General features: G+C 35.8%; 1 protein-coding gene across 1 annotated transcript in view; it reads left to right on the forward strand.

The window, feature by feature from the left end:
* Positions 1 to 1,725: 1,725 nt before the first annotated feature.
* The window catches only part of sh3d19 (SH3 domain containing 19), a 31,954-nt gene continuing 17,947 nt past the window's right edge, over positions 1,726 to 15,732 (forward strand). The window contains exons 1-2 of the mRNA XM_073842639.1: positions 1,726 to 1,801; positions 10,913 to 10,952. Of these exons, the coding sequence (XP_073698740.1) occupies positions 1,726 to 1,801; positions 10,913 to 10,952 (116 nt within the window). The remainder of the gene's footprint in view (positions 1,802 to 10,912; positions 10,953 to 15,732) is intronic.

The following is a 15,732-nucleotide window of genomic DNA, read 5'->3' on the forward strand; positions in this document are numbered from 1 at the left end:
TTAATTTAAGGTTTTCACACAACTGTTCTTACCACATTTTCAATTACGTTGCGCTCAAACCATGGCATGTAGATGCAGAGAGTCAAGTAGAAACATAAATAACTAGTATCATCAGACATAGAGATTTTGCATTGTATTCATAGAAAGACATTTTGGAGAGAGTCATGCACAGAAATAACCAGAGAAGACTAATATCGGATAGGCCTACAATGATTTTTACAATTAAGTTTTGATATATTTACGGTAGAAAAAATTCACAAAATATACTCATGGAACATGATCTTTACTTAATATCCTAACGATTTTTGGCATAAAAGAAAAGACAATAATTTTGTCCCATGCTATGTATTTTTGGCTATTGCTACAAAAATACACCCATGCTATTTAAGACTGGTTTTGTGGTCCAGGGTCACATATTTCAGAAATACATTTTTGATTTGTGATATTGAATTCAATATAACTTAACAATTTTGACACATATGCATATTTTATGGATATTTATCAAAATGTATAGACTTGCTCCTATTGTTTTCAATGTTTCCAGCTTGGTTTAAAGCAGTAATTTGTTATATTAATTTTTGCTCATTACTATTAATTTGCTGATTCACGACTCTTCTTCCACATTAGGGGTGCAGTTGTGGCCTTTTTAGTTAGAGAGTTAAACTTGGAGGTTGCTGGTTTGAATCTCAGGTCTGGCAGGAATTGTCGGTGGATGAGTGAATAACCAGTATTCTTTCCACCCTCATTACCATTACTGAGGTGAGACCCTTGAGCAAGGCACCAAACCCCCAACTGCTCCCCAGGCACCGTGTGTGTATGTGTGTGTGTGTATGTGTGTATGTGTGTGTGTGTGTGTGTGTGTGTGTGTGTGTGTGTGTGTGTGTGTGTGTACACCTGGTATTTACCACAAGGATAGTAATACCAGTAAATTTTGACCTTGTGTGGACATTTTTCAGTTCCCCATGAGGAAACCGGCTTATAAATTATGCAGAATGAGTATTTTTGAGAAAGTAAAAGTATGCACAGTCTAGGTTTAGGGTAGGTGTAGGGCGATAGAAAATACGGTTTGTACAGTATAAAAACCATTACCCCTATGGACCAAACAGCTCTAAAACAGTACAAGGCAAATAGCAAAGGTCAAAACTTAAACCATAGACTGTAAAAAAAAGACTTAAACATATGAAGAGCTGTGCTGCTTTTAAAACTTTAAGACCGAATGTTTGGAAACAAACACAAGAGGGCAGCAGAGCGTTACTTACTGCGCATTACTTAAACTCAAAGGATTTCTGAAAAACTTAATCATCTTTAAAGATAAATTACAAAGTTGTTCATTTATGTTTTTCAATTTTATTTTAGGTTCTAAAATAGGTTCTAGAAAAAAGGGTTAGTATAGGTGGTTCTTCAGAGAAAACAAACGTACCTTGGTCAGGGTTAGTCTTTTCCGCCCTCTGCCGTACAGCATGTACAGACGCGCGTGCACAGCATACTCATCTGTTGTAAAGATGCTCGCGTCAAGCTCAGGGTTCAGTTCATCACTCTCCGTTTAACAGGCAGGTCTGCGATAACTCTAGTCACAGAACTTGCTTTCTATTAAGCAAGAGTTTTATAAAGTCAGAGTTTTTTTCTTTTGTCAGCGAGAGAGAGGGAATTTACAAATCTCGTCAGTATTGTACAGTATACGCAAGTTAAAGGTTTAAACACGGACTCACAGTATAGTTAATACTAATGGCTGAAGCCCGATATGAAGATGGAGATGAAGATTTTCCAAATGTTGCTATTACGAGGAGAGGAAATTCAACAGGTGGGACATTTACTACAGTTACAATTGTTAACGAAGATTGAAACTTTATTATTTAGGGCTCTGTGACAGATTTAAGATCCATGCTTTTCACAAGACAATGAACTTTTGCAATACAAATGATCAGTACAGCAATCTTCTCGCAAATGTACATTTTCATTGAATCTTCTCTTTATTTCATCAAAATTATAAAATTACATTACACTCATTTCCTCTAAAGTTACTTTGTTTTTGGTTTTGCAATTTTGTTCCTATTTCCTGACATTAGATATTTAGGATTTGACAAGCAATATCAAAACATTTATTTACATGTTGATATAGCAACATATTTGATATTATTAACATAGTCGGGTAATTTCTCTTATTTTAAATAGGTCTTATTAGTAGATACAGCAGAAAATGGGCTCATACATGTGTGAAATATAGGTATCGTTAACACTACCAACTGTCAACCCTGTCAAATGTTTGAAACCATCTTTGAAGGCATTCTGTATTCCCAATTAATTCTCTCAGTAAAGTGAATGCAAGATTTGAGAATATTAATAATACATATTTGTCACATTATTTATTTATCCGTTGGTGCTGACCCATATTTGACAGTAAAGGAGAACACATTTCTGAGAGAAAATGGAAGAAGGAGTTGCACCCAATGCATAAGTTAATACATCTTAACATGCTCAATAGATTAATCAAGAATAATTACTTGATACATAAAGCTTTTTTTTATTTTATAGTTTTTGCAATGCTCAAGAATCAGTGGGTTAATAAACTTGCTGGATTATGAAAAAAAAACGGCTAAATTCTAAAGTGTTTTTTTAAATGTCAGTTTTGTTTTTAATGTTTTAATGACTAGGAGCATTTTTTTAAATACTGAACATTAACCAAAACTGATCAAAATTGGAAAGTTCCTCTTGCTCTCCTCAGCATTTGCCTGAGTGTATTGGTGAGTCAGCTGTGAGTGGGAGGAAAAACAGCAGGTTACAGCTTTACCCTGTGTTGACACACAACAGGTGACACAACTGAAGAAACATGAGGCAGCAGTTGTGCTTGTAGCAGCCTGTGTGAAAGTATACCACCTGTGCAGCGTCACATGTGTGTCTGGACAGACGGCATACTTTCTGTCTTAAACCATCTTTCATATGATTTTGTTCATGTGACAGGACAAAACTAGGCTTAGTTTTTTATCTTTAAGGCATTATTATGATCATATACATAAATATGAAACTGGTTTTAGTGGGTACAGATATGTCCATATAACATACAGTGTCTGAAGCCTTACTTGTCTCTCCTCTGCTTAATAAAATTCTCCTAAAGTCATGAAGAAATGCTCTAGTTTCAACAAACTAAGTTAGCATTCTGCTCTCTGCATTGGGCAGTACCTGCCAGTTAAGTATTGTGTTTATAAAAATGTTTGAAACGCTGAGATGAACCCTTTTTGTATGATATTTTTATGCCAGTAGACAGCGACAAATAACCGTCTTTATGAGTTAAACCATTGTTAATTCACTTAACTGATTTAGCCAATTTGTTAAACAGTAACTATGTTTCCATTACTGTTTTATGCACATTTTGAAGTATCGCATCAGAAACGAGTGATGGAAACGCCACATTTCGAATAAAAATCTCTTCATTCGCAAAAATGTTTTACGCTCACTTGAGGTGGTTTTTGACTTGTGTGAAAAAGGTTTAATGCGAATAATTGGAGATTAAAACGCATTTGCCGAATAAATTCCTCCTTACGTATCAAAAAAATCATGTGACTTTGTGCTATGGGACGGCAAAACCTGACTAATCAGAGAACCGATCCCATTCCACAGCATCTGAAATGAAATGCCCAAGCATGTAATTGCCTTTAGGAATTGTCTTACACAACTACGTTCCCAAACAGCAGGCATCCACCTCCAAAAGCAACGACCGCATTTACTGTCTCCGAGGCACAAGTAATTTATTATGTTTGAAAATGATTATATTCAGTGGCTTCTTCTACTTTATTTGTACTGATATATAGTTCCAGTTTATCAAGAAGTGTTGATTTTGTTCTCTTTGACTTGTTGGATGGAAATGGAGCTTACTCACAAATGTTTTTTGAGATATTCCAATTTTACGCATGTGTTAAAGAGTAGTTCACTTTCAGAACAAAAATTTACAGATAATGTACTCACCCCCTTGTCATCCAAGATGTTCATGTGTTTCTCTCTTCAGTCGTAAGGAAATTATGTTGTTCGAGTAAAACATTTCAGGATTTCTCTCCATATAATGGACTTCTATGGTGCTCCCGAGTTTGAACTTCCAAAATGCAGCTTCAAAGGGCTCTAAACGATCCCAACCGAGGAAAAAAGGGTCTTAAAACCCTAAGGGTCTTAAACAATGGGTTATTTTCTAAAAAAGAAAATGACAATTTATATACCTTTTAACCCTAAATGCTTGTCTTGTCTAGTTTGGCAAGACGAGCGTTTGAGATTAAAAAGTATATAAGTTGTAAATGTTTTTTAGAAAATAACCAATCGTTTCGCTAGATAAGACCCTTCTTCCTCAGCTATGATCATTTAGATCCTTTTGAAGCTGCATTTAAACTGCATTTTGGAAGTTCAAGCTCAGGGGCACCATAGAAGTCCATTATATGGAGAGAAATCTTGAAATGTTTTCCACAAAAAACAAGGGGGTGAGTACATTATCTGTAAATTTTTGTTCTGAAAGTGAACTACTCCTTTAAATTCACAACTTTGGATGGACACCCAGCTAGTGATTCCTTCAGGAACAAAATATCAAAATATCACTACTTCGTGTTGTTTGGAGATGTGAGCTCATACAAGAATTTTCCCTGCTTTAACACGTACAAACACGAACACAGTGAATCACATCTGTGTTGGCTAACAATCTTATGTCTTGGCTAACAAAAATAAGTTGAGGTTTGCTCAGCACCAACTTTTTTGATGGTGACCTGTTTTTGTAACAGGTAAGTTGTGACTGTTTTTAATTTGACTGGCGTTTGCATATTATGTTAATGTTTGAAGGCGGGTAGGTGATTTGGTTCAAAAACATTTTGTATGTTGGTTCAAAGTCTCCCATCCCAAAAGTAATCAGTAAGAGGGCTAAATGTATTTGTATTTATATTGTCTGTGGAAGGTCTTGGACCATAAAATGTTTGCCTGCCTGTCAGTGTATGTATTTGCATACCTCCGCCCACCCTGTTTGCACAGACATGATACAAAACCAGCGCATTCATGTCATTGTGTCGCTGTTTAGCCTTTAGTCATGTGTTTTGGAGGAAGCGTGGCTTTGGAGAGTGATTTGCAGGGAGGGTGGAATCTTATGCTTTGTAGAAGCTAGCTTGCTTTTTCTAGCCTCTCTAAAATTGCCTACCCTACCTTTAATGTTTTGTATGTCAGTGCTTTTACATTATGTTGGTGCTCATAGATTGACATTAAACCAACTTGGTTAAATGTGGTGTATCTAATTTAGTGGGTATGAAAGCATGCATGAATGTTTCACAACTCTTCCAGCATTGCACTGACAGAGTGTCTAATTAGTGTATGCTTTGCTTGTTTTGTCTTCTGGGAATGTGCAATGTGACTCTTACTTTGACATATTTAATCATCAGTGACCACATCAGCCACTGTGTCAGTGGCATTTCACATTGAGAGGACGGACATCTGTGATTTTGCCTTCTGGTTTCTCTCTGATATTTTTATATCAGTATAAATATATTTTTAAATACGCAGTACATCTTTCCAAAAATAATTGACTGTGCACAGTGTGTTTTTAACATTAGGGAAACTTAATATAATGAATATTTTTTTCATTCTTTACTGACCCTCATGTTGTTTTAATCCTGTATGCATTTCTTTCCTTTGTTGAACACAAAAGAATATATTTTGAGGAACATTTACGGAACTGGTTTTCATTGTATTGATAAAAACATTAAGACATTTATCTGTGAGACAATTATCTTCTTTTGTGTTGTAGTAGTAAATAAAGTCATAGAGGTTTGGAACAGCACATGGTGAGTAAATGATAGCAGAATTTTCATCTTTAAGGTGTGCCAGTGAGTTTATCTCTCTATGATTTACAATGAGGTTTTATGAACAGGCCTTTTGCACTGTCAGAGTGGATTTAGCTTCTAACCTGTGCTGTTTGCTGCAATCTAGAAAGACTGATTTCAGATCAGTGGCAAAAGGTTTTGTCTCTCAGTACAATGAGTGAAAGTGTTGGCCTGCACAGACAGGCTTTACACACAGAGACACTTTGTCAGCACAAATGTACCCCATAGACTGTTCATTAAGCCAGCCAACTTGTCTAAACTAGATCTTTATCCACAAAATTCATGTCTCACATATTTTCAGCTGAAAATGGAAATCACTTTGATGTCTCAAAGTGTCATACATTTCAGAACCAGAGCCTTCTTTTTTCCTCTTATGCTTTTTTATGTCTCTCAAAATCCCTGTTTACACCTGGGGCCAGTTGCATGAAACACTTAGACAAGTCTTTTGACATTAGTCATCTAATTTTTGTCACAACTTGTTAATGTCAGTTAAAATGTAAGAGTCATTACCATTTGGCTAACTTCTAAATGGTTGGACTAGTTATTAAGGCACAGTCTTAACATAGTGGCTGTGTTTAAGTAACCAGCCCCTGGTATTAACGTGCCTCATGTGATGCAATAACAAGTGGTAGGCAGAGACAGATTGCCATTTACACCTGGTATTAACATCTCCTGTTGCCCTTGTGATCAAATTACATTGAGATTTATTTTGTAATGTCAGTGTGTAGGTAAAACACCAGCAAGTAAAAGTCCAAAAGTCCATGTTTGATTTATATCATTCTCAGTCGATGTCAGGCACAATATTTTTGTGTATGAAGATTAAAGGGTAATATAATGTAAATTATGTCTCTTACTAAAATATATAGAGTAGAAAACCCATGAAAGATTTACGTTATTTAAAAAATCCACATTGTTTTATACATATTTTGGACTTTGGGGGGAGGGCCATTATTTTGATTACGTAGAACAGTTGCACTCGGTGAGCTACTGGTAGGGTTGCCACCCGTCCCTTAAAATACGGAATCGTCCCGTATTTGAGAATGAAATTGCGCGTCCCGTTTTGAATCAATACTATTACGGTGTAATACTACATATTACGGTGATTACGGTAGTTTCAGAAACAACACAGAGAGAACGCGCTTGCAGAGCGCTTTTCATTTAGACGTCCAGGACTGAGAGATAATACTACAAAATGCTCGTGAATTTTTACTTACTTATTTATTTGCATTTCTGCTTTAATATGCGTTTTATTTATTGGTGTACTTGACGGTTCTTTTCTGAGAAATGGGACATTATTAGACTAATAAGTAGAAAAAAAACAATGATCAGTTCTTATTCAGGACGGCCCATATTGTATGCAAAACACATATGAAACCTTTTTACTGCAGCATTTTTTAGATATGGGACATTATTACATTTTAACAGGGTATATAGACCCCATTTCTAAAAAAGTAGACAAAAACAATGATCAGTTCTTATTCAGGACGTCCCATATTATATGCAAAACCTTTTTACTGCAGCATTTTTGAGATGACCCATGACACCCCCCCCCCCCCCCCCCATCCCCCCGAATGCGTCCCTTATTTTTGGGTATTAAAAGTGGTAACCCTAGCTACTGGCACCAAGTTATGCTATTTTTACAGCAATACAAATCAGAAATGGATTGATTTTCCCGACAAAGAGTTTAAACGCACCCGGATATCGAATTAAATCCGCGCTGAGAAACTCCTTCAGTGGCTGTGGCGTCATGACAAGCATCGGCATATTTACATCATTTGTAAGCTCTTTCAGTAGTTTGGTTTTACTAAAAGTCTTAAAGGCATTAGAGCTAAAGTGGAGAGAACACAAACGTGGCTCTTTAGGAAGTTTTATTTGCCACAGGCATCTTCCCATTCTTTTCTCCTTTTCTCTAAGACTTATATTGCTTCTTTTGTTTCCCTTTGACTGAAAATTTCGACCAAAAGCTGCACAATGTTGCATTGTACCTGTATGTTATTTTCCAAGTTGTGTATTCCGAGTTGTGTTGTGGTAAAAAATAGCAACAGTGCTAGTAGCTCACAGAGTATAACCATTCTATGTAATCATGATGGCGCCCCTATAGTCCAAAATATGTATAAAATTATTTATATGACTTTCAAAGAAATATGACATAAAAGTAAAAAAAAAAACAATCGCTGAAATTAAATTAACACTTTCTGAGTGCCAAATGCAATTGAAAAGCCCAAAATATGTGTAAAACGATGTGGGTTTTTAAAATAACAAAGAAATAACATAGGCTTTCTACTACATAATAAGAAAGCTTTAAAAACATCTAGAATGTGTGCCATGTTTAATATTCTTTCTTACTTCTATGTTTATTTGTGTGCCCTCTTCTTTTTTTATTATTTTTTTATTATTGAAAGATCTGTTGTATGTTTTGTATGTACTGTATGTTCTGTTTGTTTTGTACGTACTGTAATCTTTGTTGTTAGTTATTGCAATATAGAAATAAATAAATAAATAAAAAATATGTTTTCTACTACATATTTTAGTAAGTAGTTTTTCAGAAAAAATAAAACTGTTGCAGACAGCCAAATACTAAACAAATATAAAAACATATTAGTTATGTAATGTAACTGTTGTTCTGTAAATTATTATTATTCATTTTATTAAAGGCATCATGAACTTTGTACTGTTCTCTGAGGTCCACTTCATAATTTAGAAGTAATAGACAATTTTCAGTTTTGTTTTGCCAGAACGCTTGGAAGACTCAGAAGTAAACGCCCACTGCTATGATTGGCTAACAGTTGTGTATTGACAGCCTACATCCTTCATAGATAAACGATGCAGTGATATAGGTTAAAAATAAAATTATCTATAATCACAGTGAAAAAAATAGTGACCATGTAATAAAAACAGTTACTCACACTTGTGTGGTGCAACATTACTCTCAGATCCAACATAGTCGGCACAGGAGTGTCTTTACGTTTCAATCTTTCTGAAAATCCTGCGTTGAACTGTGCCTTGTTTGTAAACAAATTTACTGTAAAATTAAGTGAACAGACATGATTTATTAAAAATAAAGTTTTTCAAATAAAATGTATCATTTAGATTCTGAGTAGACCTGCATTCACCTCTCTTGTTATTTACCTACTATATGCGTGAATCAGTGGGCGGAGCTAAACAGGCAGTGATGTAGAAGCAGATGCTGATCTTCTTCTGTGGAGGTGGTGTTTAGCAACACTATTATGTAATAAAGTGGCACTTTCTTTCTATAACCTGTTGTTTTGGCAGATTGGCTTAAGCTGTTTTTAGACTAATAAGTCTAAAAGTTCTTGAGTTATGAAACTCACAGGATGTTTTTACAGTACAATGACCTATTATATGTCGAAAGATCAAGAAAATTTAGCTTTCTCAATTCAGGACCCCTTTAAATTGTATTTTTTTTATTTTACAGTGCTTTTGCAGATAGATAGGTAAAAGTGACATTTATGCATAAAGGATACCTATTTTAGTTGCTGTACGTGTTTAGTAGCATTTTTTTGGAACAAGTTAAGACTATTTTTAGAACAAGGCACAAGCACATAACTTGTATTTGAATAGAGCCTGTCATTTATATTTGCTTATTGCGATATAAATTAGCACCATCAATCAGGTGTCAGTCTAACTTTTGTTCATGCTAGAATTTCCATTGGGAATTAAATAAATAAATAATATTAAATAATTATTAATTATTAAATAAATAATATTTTCCATTGGGAAATTCTGTATCTTTACACTGATCTGACACTGATACCACTTGTGTATCTCCTCTTGTAATCATTTCAGGACACATTCAAATGACAGCTGGTTGCTATCCTACTATCAGCACAAAACCCCACCATCTTCCTGGAGCAGTGACAGTGATAAAGCAGATGGTGTATTCTGATATCAGTGAACTTTAAATCAATGAACTTCTCACTTTATTAAGGTGGACATCTGTACCGATAGGAAAAGTGTGTGATGTTTTTACACGGAGGGCCAATATGCATACATATGTGTATGAGAACATTTGACTATTGGTTAACTAATGTTTTGGTTCACCAATGTCAAAAGAGAAATACTTCCTGATTGACCGCATTCCTGCATGGCACCATAGCTGTGTCAACATACCTAATGAAAAAAAAGAGACGTCACTTTTACCAGGAGTAGTGCTTCCTCTCAAAAACATTTGAATCAGAAGGTGGGGAATGAGCCTGCTTACTGTTCTCTGCAATATGCAGGTAGGACTATATATTTCCAGTAACATCTTTGATAAGTAATGTGTCTTATTTTGCAGCTATCTTTTGTACTTGTAAATAATACAGTGAGTTAAATGTTAATAATTTAGATCTAAAAGATCAGATTTAGATCAAAATACTTCACAAATGCTGTTATAGGTGAGTAGGCTATTTTACTTTCTCATACTTTAACAAAAACACACAGAGAGACACAGTGAGAGCAGAAACTGGACCTAGAAGGTGTGTCCGGGGACAGTGATAGGTCAGTAGACAACTGCAACAAAGACAGACAAAGACCCCTTTGCCAAAGCAGTCATTATGTTTTATGAGCTCACTTTCATTACCTGGGGAAAGTTAAACGTTTTCTATGAATGCTCAGTGCTGTCGGGAGTAACAAGGATCTTATTTTTGTGTAGTGTAGTGAAACATGCTGGTCTTGTTTAACAAGCTTTGTAGTTTCATAAGCTGTAATAATGCGTTAAAGGTTAAAATCTGGTCAAAATCTGTTTAAAAGTGAAAGGGAAGACACAAGTGAAACTGCTTTACCTCTGAAACCACAAACCTGCTGTAAGAGCTGTTTGACTAGACCTGAGTGATGCCAATGCTGAGCGAGGTTTCATGAAGAGCGGTTGTTGTTGTAGCCTCTCTCCTTAAGCTCTGCTTTTTAAAACAGGTTTATCAGGAACGTACCACACAGTTTAACCAGCTAAACAGACAACGTCACTACTGCCAGCTGTGCCTGAGGGTTTAGTCACTGCATGTACTGTAGCAAATGCAGATTCACAGTGAGTTAAATAAAATGTGTAATACAGATTTGTGTTTTGTGTTTTGCAGACCATGCAGAAAGAAATAAACCAGAACATGTACATATAAGGTAAGATGGAGACACAACATCCTCACAAAAGATTCTTTTGTTATCCACAGTTAGAAGTTACAGTTGTTTTTGTATTTGAGTTGTTCTGCTGATACCCTAATAGTCTCTGTTTGAATCATCTATCTGATTCAACAACTCTGAAATCTTGTCTAGTTTGGTGCTATATGTCTTTGAATGTTCAGCATCAGTGTATTGTTAGATTTATCATGTGTAAATGGCTGTCAAAAATTAACCAGCCATTGAAGTTTACAAATTAAGTTTTGACCTCTTACAGTATGCATTGCAAGACTAAAAGTATGTGGACACTTACATTCATATGTGCTTGTTGAACATTTAACTTCAAAATAATTGGATGTTGGAACAGTGGGGATTTGCTCACTATCATACACAAGCATCATGGGTGTTTCCTTAACTATAGGGACTTTTGACCCTGTGAAGTTTTAGAAAGTGAACTCTCTAAAATTAAACATGCATCACAGGAGAATTCTGACATTTTTCTGTTTGATTTCTACTTAATCTTAGATAATGTATTACATTTTATACAAATATAAAATCTGATTGGTTGATAGGAGTGTGATATTAGAGTCCAACAGAACTCCAACAGCCATTTTAGATTTGAATCCATGGTGCTAGGAAGTAGTCGTACAAAAGAGGGTTTTTAAAGACACTTCATTGTTGTTTCTTATGTATTTACACACTCGCACCGTCAAACTGTTGTATAAATGCAATATAACACACTTAGTTGTGAGATACAGTGAGGGAAAAATGATTTGTTCCCCTGCTGATTTTGTACGTTTGCCCACTGAAAATTATTGAAAATTAAAGAAATTATTTGAGCAGCGAGAGACAGAATAACAGCAAAAAAGATCCAGAAAAAATGCATTTCAAAAAAGTTATCAATTGATTTGCATTTTAATGAGTCAAATAAGTATTTGACCCCTTCTCAAAACATGACTTGGTACTTGGTGGCAAAACCCTTGTCGGCAATCACAGAGGTCAGACGTTTGTTGTAGTTGGCCACCAGGTTTGCACACATCTCAGGAGGGATGTCCCACTCCTCTTTGTAGATCCTCTTCAAGTCATTAAAGGGGTCATCGGATGACAAATTTCCACAAGTAGATATGATTCTTTAGGGTCTTAATGAGAAGTCTATAACATACCTTGGTTAAAATTTCTCTGTGGTAGTGTAAAAAACACTCACAGTTATTCTGTTGCATGTTCCTTTAAATGCTAATGAGCTCTGCTTGCCCTGACCCTCTCTGCCGTAGGGTTGTGACGATGAGGAAATTTCCCCACCGGTTAATCGACATGTGACAACACCGGTTATACCGGTATCACCGTGGGGGCGGGGGTTTCCTCTTTTTCTCTGCTTTTAAATACATATAATCTTGCCGCAACTGATGCTGACGTTTGGGACGGTGTGAACGCACCATTATAAATGAGTGCGTATTATACTTTCACTTTCAGTTTTGCGGGAATTGGCAATTCGCAGGCGCATCAAATATATTTCAAACAAGCCGGTGCCACGGTCCTGACTGCGTCTTTTTTGGGTGTTTTTAACGAATATTTACATGATTTTGGCTAATGCAGAACACTACTGAATGATGCGCATCGAGGGGATTTAGAAGTGGGTATACGCAAAGCCGCCTGATAAAGAAGTGGGTATACGCTGTATACCTGCATATACCCTCCACTACACTCAAAATATTGCCAAACAGGCGCTTTTGCATTGCGTTTTGACACTAAATCGTCCGCCATTCTCCTTCTGTAAATTCGACTTTTCTCGTTCTCCTCACGTTATAAATGAAATATGACGCAATATGTTCAGTTTTTAATTATAGTGCATGCTCTCGTAAAAAAAACGAATACTTAAAAAAAAAATGTGGGGACGGTGTCACGGTGGAAAAGTGATGTCACCGGTGTTGCGTCTTAAAACCGGTAACACCGTCAACACCGTCTATCGTGGCAAGCCTACTCTGCCGTGGGATGACGATCTTTAAACTTTTAAAGATTAAAAACATACCACTGGTTGGATTTTTATCTAGTGAGTTTTGCATCCAATGACCCCTTTAAAGCAACTTAAACCTTCAGCTCCCTCCATAGATTTTCGTTGGGATTAAGGTCTGGAGACTGGCTACACTCTTAAAAATAAAGGTGCTTTAAAAGGTTCTTCGCAGCGATGCCATAGAAGAATCATTTTTGGTTCCACAAATAACCATTCAGTCAAAGGTTCTTTAAAGAACCATCTCTTTCTTACCTTTTTATAATCTGAAGAACCTTCTTTCGCCACAAAGAACCTTTTGTGAAACAGAAAGGTTCTTCAGATGTTAAAGGTTCTTTATGGAACCATTTAGACAAAAAAGGTTCTTCTATGGCATCATGAAGCACCTTTATTTTTAAGAGTGTAGGCCACTCTAGGACCTCAATGTGCTTTTTCTTAAGTGACTCCTTTGTTGCCTTGGCCATGTGTTTTTGGTCATTGTCATGCTGGAATACCCATCCACGACCCATTTTCAAGGCCCTGGCTGAGGGAAGGAGGTTCTCACCCAATATTTGATGGCTTCGTGTCTATTGCCAAATTACAGCCGTGCCGATATACAGCCATATATAACAACTACTCATGTGATATTGCTCATGTATATCATGGATGGAAATGGCATTCTTACAGTTTTTAAAATGAAATGGCTGTCGTCTTCTACATTGTCTTGCTAAAGCTAATTTCATAGCTAGTGTCTACTGAATCCAACATATGCACAGTTAAATATTTACACTGTTTGCAGAATTTAACATTTTAATAACCTTGATTGTTTAACAGATCACATATTTGGTCTCAAGGATGCTATTGGCTGGTGATAAGCAAATACAAAAACTTTATTAGGAGCAAAATTGCTTGTTGTGTTGAGATTGACAAATTGATATCAACAGTTATGTTTATTTCACTCCCTGTTTATATAAAATAGTGCAAAAATCGATACTTTTATAATGGATTTTCATATTTGAAAATAATAGTTCACCCAAAAATGAAAATTCTGTCATTTATTACTCAGCCTCATTTTGTTCCAAACCCGTAAGACTGTCCATCTATGGAACACAAATTAATATATTTTGATGAAATCTAAGAGCTTTCTGACCCTGCAGAGACAGCCATAGGAACTTCAACCTTCAAGGCCCAGAAAGGTAGTAAGGACATAGTTAAAATGGTCCATGTTACATCAGTAGTTCAAGCTTAATTTTATGAAGCTTCGATATTACATTCTGTGGGCAAATTAAACATATCTGACTGTCAGGTTTATGGACTATTTGTGTTGGTTTTGCACTTTGTCACCCCTGTAGGACTGCCAAATTTGGTTTCTCCCTCCATTTCCTTATTTGGTTTTTCCTGTTCTTCCCCTCGTTATGTCATTATTAGTAAATCACCCACACCTGTCTAGCTTATTAGCCACCCTATAAGAGTTGTCTCGGCTCCATGCTTTGTTGTCAGATCTCGTCTCTGTGTACCTGACCCTTGTCTATGGATTGTTACCTTGTATGGATTCATTAGAAACTTTATATTTTATTCGTAATCGTCTTGCGCTCCTTCTTAGACGTACCGTGACACTGACGTAAAAACCTAAATGCACTGCGCCTTGTTTACAAACAGAGAAATAAAGCATAATGCACAAAAATTCCTTCAAAAACTGACACAGAATAGAAGAAATTGTTGAATAAAGTTGTTATTTTGGTTAATAATGTTTGAACCACTGATGTCACATGGTCTATTTTAACAATGTCCTTATTACCTTTCTGGGCTTTGAATGTGGTAGTTGCGTTGCTGTCTATGCAGGGTCAGAAAGCTCTCGGATTTCATCAAAAATATCTTAATTTGTGTTCTGAAGATGAATGAAGATCTTATAGGTTTGGAACAATGTGAGGGTGAGTAATGAGTAATGACTAAATTTTCATTTTCTGATGAACTATCCCTTTAAGTATCTGTTCAATCTGTTCATTTTAAAGGGGTGGTTCATCCTTACTTACCCATTCACCCTTATATTGTTCATAACTTTCTTTAAAAGAAGATATTTTGAAGGATGTTGTTAACCAAACAGTTTTGTTGACACTGACTTCCATTGGAAAAAAATGCTGAGACATTCAACAAAATATCTTCAAAGATTGAAATCACATGAGAGTGAGTAAATCATGACAGAATTTCTGTTTTTGTTTGAAATATCCCTTTAATGAAAGGAATGAGCAAACACCCACATATGAACAAATTAAAGAAGTTTACTTACAGAACCAAAATTTATTCACCCCCTTGTCATCCACAATGTTCATGTCTTTCTTTCTTGCCAGCACATTCGAACTTCCAAAATGCAGCTTTAAAGGGTTCTAAACAATTCCAGCCGAAAAAAGAATGGTCTTTTCTAGCGAAATGATTGGCTATTTTCTAAAAAAAAAGTGACAATTTATAAACTTTTTCATTTATAATCTCATTTTCTCCTCCAACTTTGAAATCGTCCGACATTGCTGTTTTACCCTTTTTGTAAAGGGTGTTTGACTTTATTTGCGCATTCACTTTGTAAACACTGGGTCAGTACTTCTGCAATGATGCAGGACGATTTTGAAGTTGGAGGAGAAAATGAGATGGGAGTTTTTCAACCTACCCTAACTGTATTGAACAGGAGTACACATAGACAAGACAAGCATTTGAGGTTAAAAAGTATCTAAATTATTATTATTTTTTTAACAATAACCAATCGTTTCGCTAGATAAGACCCTTCTTCCTCGGCTGGGATCATTTAAA

The sequence above is a fragment of the Garra rufa genome, chromosome 6 (genome assembly GCF_049309525.1).
Source record: "Garra rufa chromosome 6, GarRuf1.0, whole genome shotgun sequence".
Taxonomy (NCBI): domain Eukaryota; kingdom Metazoa; phylum Chordata; class Actinopteri; order Cypriniformes; family Cyprinidae; genus Garra; species Garra rufa.